General features: G+C 34.5%; 1 protein-coding gene across 1 annotated transcript; it reads left to right on the top strand.

The window, feature by feature from the left end:
- The first annotated feature begins 14,366 nt into the window (after nucleotides 1-14,366).
- LOC105786988 (uncharacterized) lies at nucleotides 14,367-14,939 on the top strand. The gene has a single exon (XM_012613451.1). It carries the CDS (start codon nucleotides 14,367-14,369, stop codon nucleotides 14,937-14,939), a length of 573 nt encoding a protein of 190 aa, XP_012468905.1.
- The last annotated feature ends 704 nt before the right edge of the window (nucleotides 14,940-15,643 follow it).

Below are 15,643 nucleotides of genomic sequence, written 5' to 3'. Positions count from 1 at the left end.
TGTGGTTGAGCCACCAGTATTGCAGGTTCATATGTTGCCAGTAGTTGTGATTATACAATGGGTTTGCAGATAAAAGCTGCCAGTATAAATTGTGGATAAACGACTTGTTTTTGCAGGTTAATACACTACCAATAGTTGTCAATGCACAAATCATTTGCAGATTGTAGTTGCTAGTATAAATTGTGGATAAACCACCAGTGTTTGAAGATTATTAAATTGCCAGAACTTCCACCGTACAATCGTCCCTTCCCATGCAATATAGTATGACGTGCTTGAAATAGTATCATATAACACAGTAGACATGTTTAACATATTTCCAGTTCATCAGTAGCATTAGTCATGCTTATCATGTAATTAGTATACAATGGTACAAGTAATAATAACAGTTCATCAGTAATTCATACATAGTAGGCATGTACTAATCACATATCATGCATATAAAATAGTAATTTAGTCAATCAAATCGTGGATTCTAGCATTATTCATAATATTAGAGACTCAATTGAAGGACATAAATCACTAAAACAAATTAGGGATCATGTAGGGACTAAATTGAATAATTTACAAAAATTTTGGGAAAAAATAATAAAATAGGGGCACATGACCATGTGCAATGCCTTAAGCCACGTGGAAGGGTTACACGACCGTGTGACAGATTGTGGTCGTGTGGAACATGCAAAATTATGCTATAGGAGGGACATGGCTGTGTGAAATCCGAAATATCCTAGGGTTTTAGGGGGATATGGTCGTGTGGTCTACACGTGTGGCCTACACACCCATGTGGTCGGTTGTGTGGCCCTATTTCGAGGTACGATTTGCCCCAATTCACTAGTAAAAGAAGGCACCTTAAACTGGGATCCCGACCGACATTCCTCACGCTCCAATTTGATCTGGGGTACCTAAATCAGGTCCTTCAAATGATGTTTAAACAGGAATTAATATGGATTTCAAGTTCGACAAGATTACTCAAGATTTGGGCAAGAATCTGAAAATGATTATTTGATCGAACAAAGATTTACGTCGTTCACTACTTACTACGAGAATTACGAGTTTTGATCATTAAAATGAAGCATACTTATCGATCTTGGATGAAGTGAAACGAGTGCTAACAACGATGAAATCGACAACCGATAGAAGAAACGAGTCAAATAGAAATCAGTTTTGGGATGCAAAAATAATTTCAACAATAAGAGAATATATTTTTACAAACAGAAATCAGTTTCGGGATGCAAAAATAATTTCAACAATAAGAGAATATATTTTTATGTAAAAGAGAGGAAAGAAAAGAAAATGAAGAAGAAATAGGGAGGAAAATAAAAATTATGGTTAGGATTGGAAAAGTAAGAAAATCTAGTTCAATTAAAAGAAAATTGATTAAATAGTTAGTGTCAGAAACCCTAAGGGCGGTTTGGCAATTAATCCAACATTTAGGAAAAAATAAGGATGAAAAATAAAAGGTAAAGTGGAGGAAATGAGGTGACTCGAACCTAGGTGGGCTAGAAAGGAGAAGCAAACTTTAACTGTGAAGCCTAAGCCTATTTCTTATTAAGTTACAACTCCGAATAATATTTATTTTGAAGTGATTTTCATCTAGTTTGCTGAAAATGAAAAGAAAATAAACGGGAGAGGAGTGGATAGATCCTAGGACCTCTAGGGAGTGTATTAAACACTTAACCATCATGCCTAATCATTTTCTTAGTTAATAGTTTCAATTTACCCCTACATTTTGGGGTGTGAAAACTCTCTCCTCCTTAAAGAAATTTCATCCTTGAAATTTACCTAGTTCGAATAGATGAGGATACTGTTGACGAAATGTGTCCTCCAGTTCCCACGCGGCCTCCTTAGTGCTATGTTTCTGCCACAATACTTTCATAAGAGGGATCCATTTTCTTTTCAGAACCTTTACATCATGATTTAGAATTTGTACGGGTTCTTCCTCAAAGTACAAATCTGATCTTGCTTCGATCTCCTCAAATGGAACGATATGGAAAGGGTTGGATCAATATTGTCTCAACATGGAGACATGTAAGGCATCATGAATTTAGTCTAGTTCTGGAGGTAATTATAATTGATATGTCATTAGACTTACTCTCTTAAGGATTTTATAAGGTCCTATGAACCTAGGAATTAAATTAGTCTTTCTTCTGAATCTCAATAATTTTCACCATGGGGATACTTTCAGGATAACTTGATCTCTGAAACTATACCCAATGTATTTTCTATTTAAGTATGCATACGAATTCTGCCTATCCTAAGCCACTGTCAGTATATCCTGAATTAAATTTATTTTCCCCTTAGATTCATGTACCACTTCTGGACCCAAAAATTTCCTTTCACCCAGTTCAGACCAATACTATGGTGTTCGTCACTTCTGTCCATACAAGGCTTCATAGGGTGCCATTTGTATGCTCGATTGGAAGTTGTTATTGTAAGCAAATCTTGTTAGAGGAAAATGTTCCTCCCAACCACCTTAGAACTCGATGATGCAACCTTTTAACATATTTTTCAGTATTGGGATAAGTCATTCGAATTGCCCATCAATTTGCGGATGAAAAGCAATACTAAAATCCAAACGAGTACATAGTGCCTCGTGAAGCTTCTTCTAGAATTAAGATATGAAACGAGGATCTCAGTATGAGATAATTGATACGGGTACCCTATGTAACCTTACGGTCTCTGAAATGTATAACTTAGCCATCTTTTGTAAGGAATAATCCTTCTAGATAAGTAAGAAATGTGTTGACTTCGTTAATAGGTCTACTATCACACAAATTGAATATTTCTTATTGGGTGTTAGGAGTAACCCACTAACAAATTCCATCTTTATTTCCTCTCACTTCCACTGAGTTATTTTAATAGGTTGTAGCAACCCAGAAGGGAACTGGTATTCAACTTTCACTTGCTGGCAGGTTAGGCACTTAGTTACGAACTCTGTTACATCTCTTTTCAGTCTAGACCATCAGTAAAATTCCTTTACATCTTAATACATCTTGTTTCCTCCGGGATGCATAATATAAAGGCAAACATGCACTTCCCTAAGTATGGTTTATTTTATGTCCACATCATTTGGTACACAATATCTTCCACGGTAGCACGAAATACCGTCGTCATTGAACCCATAATCGTTAGTTTTTCCATCTTCCACCTTTTTAATCCATGGCAACAAGGATATATCTAAAGGATTTTTAGCCTTAGTTTCATTGTTTAAGGTGGGTTTCACTTATAGTTCGGCTAGTAAGCCTCCATGATCCACTAGACTTAACCTAGCAAACATTGCTATTAACTTCATCAACTGTTTTTTGTTTAGAGCGCCTGTTACAATGTTGTATTTTCCAGGGTGATATTCAATGACACAATCATAATCTTTTAGCAATTTTAAGGACCTCCATTGTCTTAGTTTCAACTCTTTTTGGGTGAGAAGGTATTTAAGACTCTTCTGATCTGTATAAATGTAACACTTCTCACCATACAAGTAGTGCCTCTAAATTTTCAGTGTAGAAACTATTATAGCCAACTAGGTCATTAGTCAGATAATTGCACTCATGCTTTTTTAATTGCCTCGACGCATAGGCAACTATTTTACTACCTTACATCAACACACATTTAAGGTCGGTATAAGATGCATCATTGTACACCACATACTATTTTCATGATTCAGGTTGAATTAACATGGGGTCTTGGGTTAACACCACCTTAAGCTTTTCAAAGCTAGATTGTTGCTCATCTGTCCATTTAAAAGGAACATCATTCCTCAAAAACTTAGTGAGTGGTACAGCTATCAAGGTGAACCCTTCAATGAACTTACAAGAGTACCCGACTAAACTAAGGAAACTTCAGATTTTGAAAATATTTTTAGGTTGTTTCTATTCAAGGATGGCCTCTATCTTTTTCGGATCTACTCAAATTCTTCTATAGATACCATATGCCTTAAAAACATAACCACCTTAGGCCAAAATTCACATTTACTTAATTTGTAATACAATTAATTTTCTCGAAGGATTTGCAAAACCTTTTTAAAGTGTTCATCATGTCAGGTTTAGTTTTGGAGTAGACTAAGATATCGTTGATAAATATAATGACGAAATGATCAAGGAAGAGTTGAAAAGCTCGATTCATTAGATCAATGAAAGCGGTAGGAGTGTTGGTTAAATTGAATGGAACTATAAGGAATTCATAGTGGTTATATCGGGTTCTAAATGCAATTTTGGGCACATCTGCCTCCTTTACCTTAAGTTGATAATACTCTGACCTTAGATCTATCTTTGATAACATCGTTTCGCCTTGAAATTGATCGAACAAGTCATCGATTCTAGGTAGAGGATATTTGTTTTTAATAGTCTATTTGTTTAACCACCGATAGTCTATACAAAGTCTTAGGGAACCATCTTTCTTTTTCACAAACAAGACCGAAGCTCTCTGTGGTGAAACACTGGGTTTTATAAACCCACGATCCAAAAGCTTCTAAATTTGGATTTTCAATTCTTGCAACTCTTTGGGTGCTATGTGGTAGGGAGCAATGGATACTGGAGCAGTACTTGGCAACGATTTGATTCCAACTTATACCTCACGGTCTGGAGGTAACCTTGATAACTCCTTAGGAAACACATCTAGAAATTCTATAATAGTTCAGATGCTATCTAAGGCAGATCTTTTTGTATTCCCATCCATTATATAAGCGAGAGAATCCTCACACCCTTTTCGAACTAACCTCTTAGTGAGCATAGTAGAAATTAAATTGGATAAATAATCTCACTGCTCCACAAACATAACAATTTCTCTACCCTTAGCTATTTTCAAGGTTAGCCTCTTAGAGGAATAATTTAGGCTAGCTTTGGTATTCTACTAACTAATCCATATCTAGAATTAAATTAAACTCCCTAAATAGTAACTCTATAAGATCTGTTGGAAACACTACCCCTTAAACGTCCAATGGGCATCTCCTATAGATTTTATTTACAATAACTGATTATCCTGAGGGGCTTAATATAGTAACACCAGTAGTGGTTTCCTCTATCCCAATAGCCAGTTTATCAGACATATTACAACATACATAAGAATTGGTGAATCCTATGTTAATCAAGGCAAAGTAGGGAACTAAATGGATGGTAAAAATACCTACGATGATATCAAATGCATTTCTATCCTCATGTCCTTTAATGACATAAACAAGGGAAGGTTGTCTAGCCTTGGTTCAGTTCACGCCAGTTGTTGCAGTATTTGTAGCCCTATTTTGACCTCGACCTTTTAGAGGCAACTGGATAATTTTCTGGTTTTGGGTTGGGTTTGCATTGGGTCTTCCTAATAAGGACATTCTTTAATCTTGTGTTTAGCTAACCCACATCTCAAACAAGCATTCAACTTTTGTCAACACTCGCCTAAATGACATTTCTTACAATATGTACAACTAGGAAACTTTCCTCTTGAATTGGATACAACAACCCCTTGTTATGGTCTGCTTTCTCTAGCTCGTTTAATACGATGAGAGTTTGAACTAGAGGAAATTGAATCCCTCTAAAATGGGACCTTAATTTTCTCTCGTTTTTTACTTTCCACCTACTTAATTTCCTCAACCATCTTGGCCTTCTCCACTAGGGTCTTAAACACCCGTTCTTGGTGTGGAGCAACCAGAATCTTGAGGTCGAATCACAGCCCATTTTACAACATCACACATTTATCCTGTTCTGTGGCGACCATTCCTTGCGCATAGTGGTTGAGTTGCATAAATTCAACTTTATATTCTGCTACGGTCTTATGCCCTTCCTTTAGCTCAATAAACTCAAGCATGCAGTTGGAATGATAGAAATGTGCAAGTGTACAGAATCATATCAAGTAATAAAATGACAAGTAAATGTCAAGTTATCGTTCCTACAGGGACTGTGCATGTAATAGCCCATTCTTAAGTGGTGTCAAAAATAGTGGTTTCGAGGCCACAAATCTGGCGAGTAAGTTCATAAATATTATTATTTAAAATTTATGAGTCAAATATGGTTTTAAAAAAGTTTTTTATTTGGTAATTTATGTCTTATAAACGATTTATTAAGTTCAAGTGGTAAGACCCAGGTAAAGTGTTTTTAGAAAATGAGGTATCAAGACCTCATTTTTATAAATCGAGTTGTAAATATTTTTATAAATATTTACAGAGTGTCATTAAGGTGTTATGAAAGTTTCGTTAACAAATTTTAATGTTTTAATAGTTAATTAACTAAAAGGACTAAATCGTAAATGATGTAAAATTTGATCACTTTTAGATTTGAATGATTAAATGGCTTAATTATTATAAGTGGATGGATTAAAATGGTAAATATATCATTTTTAATTAGTGGGATGGAAAAAGGACTTTAAAATTTTGTTTTATTCATGTTTAAATGTCAAAAATAATTAAAATAAGTAATAAAATTAAAATAAAAGAATAAAAGGTTAAAATATAAGAAAACATAATGGTTTTCTTCTTCAAGGGGGTTTTCTTCATCACCGAATGTCCATGGAAATGAAACTAGGTTCGACCATGGTTAAAGTTATGCATATCAATATCGAGTGGAAAATCGAAGAGAATGAAAAATTACCAAATAGCCCCTATATTTTGACATTTCTGCGATTTGGCCAGGTAAGTTCATGCGGTTAAAATTTAATATTTTTATACATAGGTAATTGGTATTACATGATATAATATATATGTTCCATTTTTTTGAAATGAATCATTATCTGAGTTATAATATTGAAATTGATTCTCGGTTTGAATTGAATGCAGGATAGAGTACATTCGTGTTTTGGTGTATTACGGGAGCTTGGAGTGGAGATGATATTGGAGGAAGATATTTGTATATTACCCAAGTAAACCGAGGTTCAACATTTTTTGCGAACTCTCACGTTATACTTTCTGTTTGGCATGATTCGGGTGGATCGGCTCTTATGAGCTTTTGTTGGGGTGCTTCGGGTGGACCAGCTCTTATGAGCTTCTATTGGTGTACTTCGGGTGGACCAGCTCTTATGAGCTTCTATTTGGCATATTTCGGTTGGATCAGCTCTTATGAGCTTCTATCTGGTGTGTTTGATCTATCTGATGATGTACTCTTATCCGTAAGTTATTCTTCGAATGAAAAATCTTGGTAAGGTAATCAATCTATTTAATGAATTTGAAAGATTTTTTATTTATTAAATATTTAGCTGAACATAAATGAATTCAACAGTTGAGATTGTGGATGATGCTTAGGTTTATGCTAAGCTTATGGTTACATTATATCATGTTTAATATTAATGATATAAATTGAAATGGTAAATGAAAAAAATGGGAATATGCTTATGTTCATGAAAGGTGGTATGATCCGGAAGGTGTATTTTCATACAAAATGGTTTATCATGTGATTGACCCCAAATGAGTTGTATACATAAAAGCACTAACTTCTGTATTGATGATGGTGAAAAGACTTATGTCAAGCTTGAGATTATGATTGATGTTTATGCTTATGTCTGGTATTATATAAATGAAGCGAGTAAGAAAAGGTAATGAAACGGTAAGTTCATTATTGAAATGTGATATGATGAAAAAGGGATTGATGAATTGAATGATGAACTTATATATGAGAAATTATGTAACAGCCTGATTTTCAGTGGTGACGGAATAGTAGTTTTGGGACCACAAATTTTTGTCGTATTGACTCGTAAATATTATTTTTATAATATTTATAGAGTCATTATATTTGTATTAAAATTTGGTTTAGAAATATTAACGTTTAGATAGTTAATTAAAGAAAGAGGACTAAACTGAAAAAGGTGAAAAAGTTAGTGATTAATTTAATTGAATGATTAAATAGTTTATGGGACCAATATAACAATTAGTCCCAAATGAATTTAGTTGGACGGTTAAATAAAGGAAAATGACAATATAAAGTAATTATAATGGCAAATTTGTAAATTAAACTAAGTTAAAACAAAATTTAATTAATGAAAGAAACAAAAGTCACTTTCATTTTCTTCTTCAATGGTCAAAAGCCATAGCTAGGGTGAGGAGAAGCTTCAGCTAGCATTAAAAAGTTTGCATGTAAGTCCATTTTAATCTCGATTCTTGTAATTTTTATGTTTTTGAGATCGTTGAAACTAGTTCTAGCTATCCTGTATTTCCATTTTTGATTCTGTTAAAAACTTTGGAACTTGCCATTGATTAATATTGAATACTTTTTATGAATACCATGTGTTTGGATTTTTGCTTATGTTATTTGATGAATTTGTAAAGAGATTTTTGTTAGATTTTGATTTTTAGGATTGAATTCTGAAAATGTCAAAATATTAGGGTTGGATAGTGAATTTGATGTTTATTAGAGGCTGTTGGAGGCCTAGTATATGTGGAAAAATATTGACTTGAGAAAATTAGTTAATTTGGTGAAATTCGAGTTAAAGGACTAAATTGCAAAAATGGTAAAAGTTTAGGATAATTATGTAAATTTTGAAAAGTAAAAGGGTATTAATTGTAAAATGGTTTAGAAATGAAAAATTTGATAATAAATGAAGAATTTTACATTTTAGATCAAAATATCGTAGATACTCATGGAAAAGGAAAGACAGCGAAATAGTCCTTGAACTTCTGCAACAACTACAATTCAGTCCAAGTAAGTTCGTATAGTTAAAATTTAACATTTTTATAAATTGATTAATGATATTATATATATAAATCGATTTTAATACTCGGTTTGGATTGAGCGTGAGATTTGAGTACATTTGTGTTTGGCGTATGATGGGGTTTTGAGTGGAGATGGTATTGGAGAGAGATATCGACATATTACCCAAGTAAACCGTGGTTCAACATTTGTTGCGATCTCTCATGTTTTACTTTCTGTTTTGCGTGATTTGGGTAAATTAGCTCTTTTGAGCTTTTGTTCAGCTCTGACGAGCTTTTGTCTAGCTCTCACGAGCTTTTGCTCAGCTCTCATGAGCTTTTGTTGGCGTGTTCGGGTGGACCAGCTCTATGAGCTTCTGTTGATGATGTACTCTTACCTATAAGTCGTTCTTCGAATGGAAAATTTCGGTAAGGTAATCTGTTAATGAATTTTAAAGATATGTTATTTATTTCATATTAATCTGAACATGGATGAATTTATCGATTGAAGTTATGAATGACTGGGAGTTCTCTTGGATTATTTTTATTGTTTGAATTATTATAGTTAGTTTGGTAAGATTTATCAGTTAACTCGTCGAACTTACTAAGCTTCATTAAGCTTACTTGTGTTGTTTAATGTCACTGTATATTCTCGGAAGGTTGGATGATCCGATTGGCACACAAGTCACACTATCTAGCTTATCTCAGTAGTTTTTGAAACATTTTAATTTGGATTACATGGCATGTAGAGGCTTTTGTGCAATTTTGGTTAATGTTTGGCTTGTGTAAATGTTATGAATGATATTTTGTACAAATAATCAACTTACTTTATATGAGAATGAGGTATAATTGATATCCTAGTTTGTATGGTATATATATAATTGAATTGTTGTGATTGTGGGACCTTTGATAGGTATTTTGATTAGGTATTGCTTGAGTGAATTGATGAATTGAATCAAGGTTTATTTTGTTGTAAAATTTTATATACTTGTGGCACCAATGAGGGTACATTGGTTAGGCACATGTTAGGTTGGTTTTGATGTGTTTTTTACTCGATTAATGTCATTTTGAATTGATATTTTTGTTGGTATTTGAGTTTCTTAAGGTCAAAGCAAACTTGAAATGGTGAAATTGGGTTTTAAAGTTCATTTCGAGGCCACACGACTTGAGAAACGGGCGTGTGTCTCAGCCGTGTGGGACACACGACTATGCAACACGGCCGTGTGTCCCCTGTAGGTTTAAGGCATGCAAGTTAGGCAGTTACACGGCCTAGCACATGGCCTAGCACATGGGCCTGTGGCTTGGTCGGGTGACCCAAGTCAGTGAGTTACATGGGCATGGACACGGGCTGGGACACGGCTGTGGGACCCTAGTTTGAATGTCCACCATGCCTGGGACACGGTCGTGTGACCCCTAGAGTCCAAAATTTTCAAATTTTTCCTAAAATTTCCAAATGTTTTCGATTTAGTCTCGAATTGTTTCTATAGTATTTTTAGGGCCTTGAGGGCTCGATTAAGGGACATTATGAATTTATTTGAATGAAATTTAATTATGTTTGTATTTATGTATGATTTGAATGGTTTACTATTCTTTTGGTCTGGTAATGCTCTATAACCCTATTTTGGTGATGAATACGAGTTAGGGGGTATTACATTTAGTGGTATTAGAGTTATGGTTTAGTCGATTCTCGGACTAAACGTAGCGTGTGAAATGTCTAGAATTACATGCCATATAAATTTGTGATAGTGTGAAGCGTTTGATCCCATCCAACCTTCATTTTTCTTATAGATTGTAATGATGTAAGACAGATCTGATCTTGTTGACAATGATGAGGTTAACAGTAATGTACCGACTTCTGATCATGGGACAAGTAGTAATGTTCCGATTCCTTCAGCTCAAGAACATGAGCTTAAAAATATGTTCTTTGGGTATATGAACCAGTGGTTCAGTGAGTTTATGCAAATGAAAAATCCGGCTGAATGACCTCCACCCTCGATTGTACCCCCTGTTATACCACTTGTTGTACCTCCGGTTGCACCTCTACCTTCCCTTGTGATTGAGCCTAATAGGCGTATTCGGATTGAGAAACTTAGAAAGTGTAGTGCTGAAGAATTTTGGGGTAGATCAGAGGATGATTCGGTTAAAGCTGAGTAGTGGCTTCAAAATATCTTATGGGTTTTCAAAAAAATGGATTGCTCTCCTGATGATTTTCTTAGATGTGTTGTTTCTTTATTGAAAGAGGAAGCATATAGTTGGTGGTCTATGATAGTAGTTGTGGTATCGTGGGAGAAAATTTCCTTGGAATGTCGGTAGCTGAATACAGGAGAGAATTTGTATATCTCAGTAAATATGCCCGAGAAATTGTGCCTACTAAAGAAAAGATGTGTATCCGGTTTGAAGATGGTTTGAATAATGAAATCCGAATGATGATTGGAGGTAATGAAATTTGAGATTTTTTTGTTTTATCTGATCGTGCACAGAAAATAGAAGAAGTGTACAACAGCAAGATACAACGGGATAGACAAATTCGAGAGTTCCACAAGAGAGATTCGTCCAAGTCTTATTCTGTATCACTAATGAAGAAGACTAAAGATGATTTTAGTAGAGCTACTTCAGTGTTTGAGCATTCGAACAAAAATAAGACGATTCAGCAAGATTTCAGAGTACCTACTAAACTAGCTGATAGTGTGGGAAGTCTACGAAATGCTCTGAAGCCCAATTGTAGATATTGTGGGAAATATCATCTTGGTGAGTGTAGAGGTAAATCAAGAGCTTGTTATAGATGTGGATTGATTGATCATTTTATTCAAAATTGTCCTAAATCGTCAAAAGAGGATGAAGATCAGAAAGAAAAAAAAATGTCTACCTTTCAGAAAAGTAGATGTCCGGGTCAGAATAGTGCTACCGGGATTACTTGTACGGGAATGAAAGACACTGTCATTTGGCCAAAGGCTAGATCACTTGCTCGCACTTATTCTATTCGAGCTAGAGAGGAAGCTACTGCTCTAGATGTGATTGCTAGTATATTCTATCTTTTTGATGTTACTGTGTATGCATTGATTGAACCTAGGTCAACTCATTTTTATATTTGCACTGCATTAGTAACGAGAAAGAAATTACCTGTTGAATCTTCTGATTATGATATTCAAGTTACTAATCTACTAGGTCAGAATGTGATAGTTAACTTAGTTTGTCATAATTATCCACTGAAAGTTAGGTTTTGTGAATTGCCTTCTGATTTGATGTTGTTACCCTTTTGGGAATTTGATGTTATTTTGGGTATGGATTGGTTATCGTTGCATGATGCTGTAGTAAACTGTAGATAGAAATAGATTTATTTGAAATGCCAAACAAGAGAGATGATTTTAGTTGAGTCTGAGAGTTTGAAAAATGTTGTTAGAATTATTTCAGCTTTTATTGCTCAGAGATTGATACAAAAAGGTAGCGAATCATTTGTAGCATATACTCTTGATATTAGATGTTCAGAATCGAAGCTAGATCAGTTACCAGTTGTTACTGAGTTCGCTGATGTATTTGAAGAGTTGCCGGGTTTACCTTCTGATCGTGAAGTTGAGTTTGTGATTGATTTGGTTCCTAAAACTGCACCGATATCAATGTCTCCGTATCGCATGGCACCAGTTGAACTAAAATAATTGAAAGCATAGTTGCAAGAGTTATTAGACCGAGGGTTTATTCGATCGAGCGTGTCTCCCTAGGGTGCACTTGTATTGTTTGTGATAAAGAAAGGCGACACTTTGAGATTATGTATAGATTACAGACAGTTGAACAAAGTCATGATAAAAAATAAGTATCATTTGCCACGTATTGATGATTTATTTTATCAATTACAAGGCGCCACAGTGTTTTTGAAGATAGATTTCAAATCCGGGTATTATCAATTGAAGGTTAAAGACTTTTATGTGTCAAAGACTACTTTTAGAACTCGTTACGGTCATTATGAGTTTCTGGTAATGCCATTTGGTTTGACTAATGCCCCTATTGCTTTTATGGATTTAATGAATCGAGTTTTTCAACCTCATTTGGATAGATTCGTTGTTGTGTTTATTGATGATATATTGATCTATTCCAAGACAGAATTTGAGCATGCTCAACATTTGAGAATTGTATTACAAACTTTGAGAGAAAAATAGTTGTACGCAAAATTTAGTAAATGTGAGTTCTGGCTTCGAGAGGTTGGATTTTTGGGACACATGGTATCATTTGATACAATCCGAGTTGATCCGAGTAAAGTTTCTGCTGTGATGAATTGCTGAAAAAATGTTTCAGAAGTGCGAAGTTTTTTTGGTTTAGCAGGTTACTATCGATGTTTTGTTAAAAACTTTTTGATGAGTGCTTCGTCGATGGCCAGATTATTACAGAAAAATGTTCAGTTTGTTTGGTCTGCTAAGTGTCAACAGAGTTTCAATCAGCTGAAGAACATGTTGACGGAAGCTCTAGTGTTGACTTAGCCTGAATCTGGAGTAGCATATGTCATTTATAGTGATGTCTCTCTCAACGATTTGGATTGTGTGCTATTGCAGTTAGGAAACGTAGTAGCCTATGCTTCTCGACAGTTAAAGTCGTATGAAAAGACGTATCCTGCTCATGATCTTGAGTTGGCCACGATTGTATTTGCTTTGAAGATTTGGAGACATTATTTATACGGTGGGAAATGTCATGTGTTCACAGATCACAAAAGTTCAAAGTATTTGATGACTCAAAAAGAATTGAGTTTGAGACAGAGACAATGGTTAGAGCTATTGAAAGATTACGATTTGGTTATTAATTATCATCTGGGAAAGGCTAATGTGGTTGTGGATGCACTCAGTCGAAAGTCATCATTGTTTGCACTACAAGTGATGAACGCTTATTTAGCTTTGAATGAAGATGGTTCTGTATTAGCAGAGTTGAGAATGAAACCCCTATTTCTACAACGAATTCAAGAATTGCAAGATGAAGATCCGATGTTGATGTTGAAACGACAGATGGTTTAGAATAATTTGAGTTTAGAGTACTATGTTTATGATAATGGTACATTGCGTTATCGCGATAGAATTTGTGTTCTGAATAATTTTGTTTTAAAACATGATATTCTTTCTGAAGCTCATAGTAGTACGTACTATATTCATCCGAGCAGCACAAAGATGTACTGGTGGTCAAGTATTGAACGAGAAATTTATGAATTTGTAGCTAAATGTTTGATTTGTTAGTATGTGAAAGCATAACATAAGGTACCGTCGGGTCTACTACAACCTGTTATGATTCCTGAATGGAAGTGGGAGCGAGTCACGATGGATTTCGTATCTGGTTTACCTGTAACTCTGAGAAAGAAAGATTCGATCTGGGTGATTGTTGACAGGTTGACTAAATCGACACATTTTATTCCAGTCAGAACATATTTTTTCACTTGAGAGATTAGTGGAGCTATATATATCTGAGATTGTGAGATTGCCCGAAGTTTCGACATCTATTATTTGGGATTGAGATCTAAGATTTACATCGAAATTTTGGAGCAAAATTCACGAGGCTTTAGGCACTAAGCACGACGTTTCATCCTCAGACTGATGGGCAATCAGAACGAATGATTCAGATTCTGAAAGATATGTTGAGATGTTGTATACTAGAATTTGAAGGTAGCTGGGAATAGTACCTACCATTAGCTGGATTTGCTTTTAATAACAGTTATCAATCCAGTATAAAAATAGAACCGTTTGAAGCTTTTTGCGGGAGAAAATTTAAAACACCATTGTATTGGTTTGAGTTAAGTGAATCCAAAATGGTGGGAGTTTATTTGATTCAAGAAACAGAAGGCAAAGTTCGAATTATTCGGGATAGTTTGAAAGCTGCATCTGATCATCAGAAATCTTATGTGGATCTGAAAAGAAAAGATATAGGATTTGCAGTTGCCGATCGAGTATTCTTGAAAGTTTCTCCGTGGAAGAAAGCGCTGCGTTTCAGCAGGAATGGAAAGCTGAGTTCAAGATTTATAGAACCGTACGAGATTGTTGAAAGAATCGGCCCTGTAGCTTATAGAGTAGCTTTACCTTCTGAACTCAAGAAAATTCGTAATGTGTTCCATCTATCGATGCTGAGACGGTACAAATATGATCCTTCGCATATGATTCCTTATAGTGAGATTGAGTTACAGCCAGATTTGACGTATTCGGAAGAACCAATGAGAATTTTAGCTCGGGAAGTCAAAAAACTACGAAATAAACGAGTCCCGTTAGTAAAAGTCTTGTGGCATCGTCATGGTTCAAAAGAAGCTACCTGGGAAATCGAGGAATCAATGAAATTACAGTATCCAAATCTATTTTCAGGTAACTATTTCGAGGACAAAATTTCCTAAGGGGAAAGTTGTAACAACCCGATTTTCAGTGGTGACAGAACAGTGGTTTCAGGACCACAAATTTTTGTTGTATTGATTCGTAAATATTATTTTTAGAATATTTATGGAGTCATTAGATTCATATTAAAATTTGGTTTAGAAATATTAACGTTTAGATAATTAATTAAAGAAAAAGTATTAAATTGAAAAATGTGCAAAAGTTAGTAATTAATTTAACTAAATGATTAAAAAGTTTATAAACCATATAAGGAGGGACCAATATAACAATTAGTCCCAAATAAATTTAGTTGGACGGTTAAATAAAGGAAAATGACAATGTAAATTAAATTAAGTTAAAACAAATTTAATTAATGAAAGAAACAAAAGTCACTTTCATTTTCTTCTTCAATGGCCGAAAGCCATAGCTAGGGTGAGCAAAAGCTTGAGCTAGCATTAAAAAGCTTGTATATAAGTCCATTTTAATCCCGATTCTTGTAATTTTTATGTTTTTGAGATCGTTGCAATTAGGTCCAGCTAACTTGTATTTCTGTTTTTGATTCTGTGAAAAAATTTAGAAATTTCTGTTGATGAATATTGAATATTTTTTATGAATACCATGTATTTCAAACTTTGATTATGTTATTTGATGAATTTGTAAAGAGATTTTTGTTAGATTTTGATTTTTAGGATTAAATTGTGACAATGTCAAAATTTTAGGGTTGGAT

Source organism: Gossypium raimondii, chromosome 1 (genome assembly GCF_025698545.1).
Source record: "Gossypium raimondii isolate GPD5lz chromosome 1, ASM2569854v1, whole genome shotgun sequence".
NCBI classification, from domain to species: Eukaryota; Viridiplantae; Streptophyta; class Magnoliopsida; order Malvales; family Malvaceae; genus Gossypium; species Gossypium raimondii.
The sequence above is the reverse complement of the archived record's forward strand: the minus strand, read 5'-3'. Positions and strand labels throughout refer to the sequence as shown.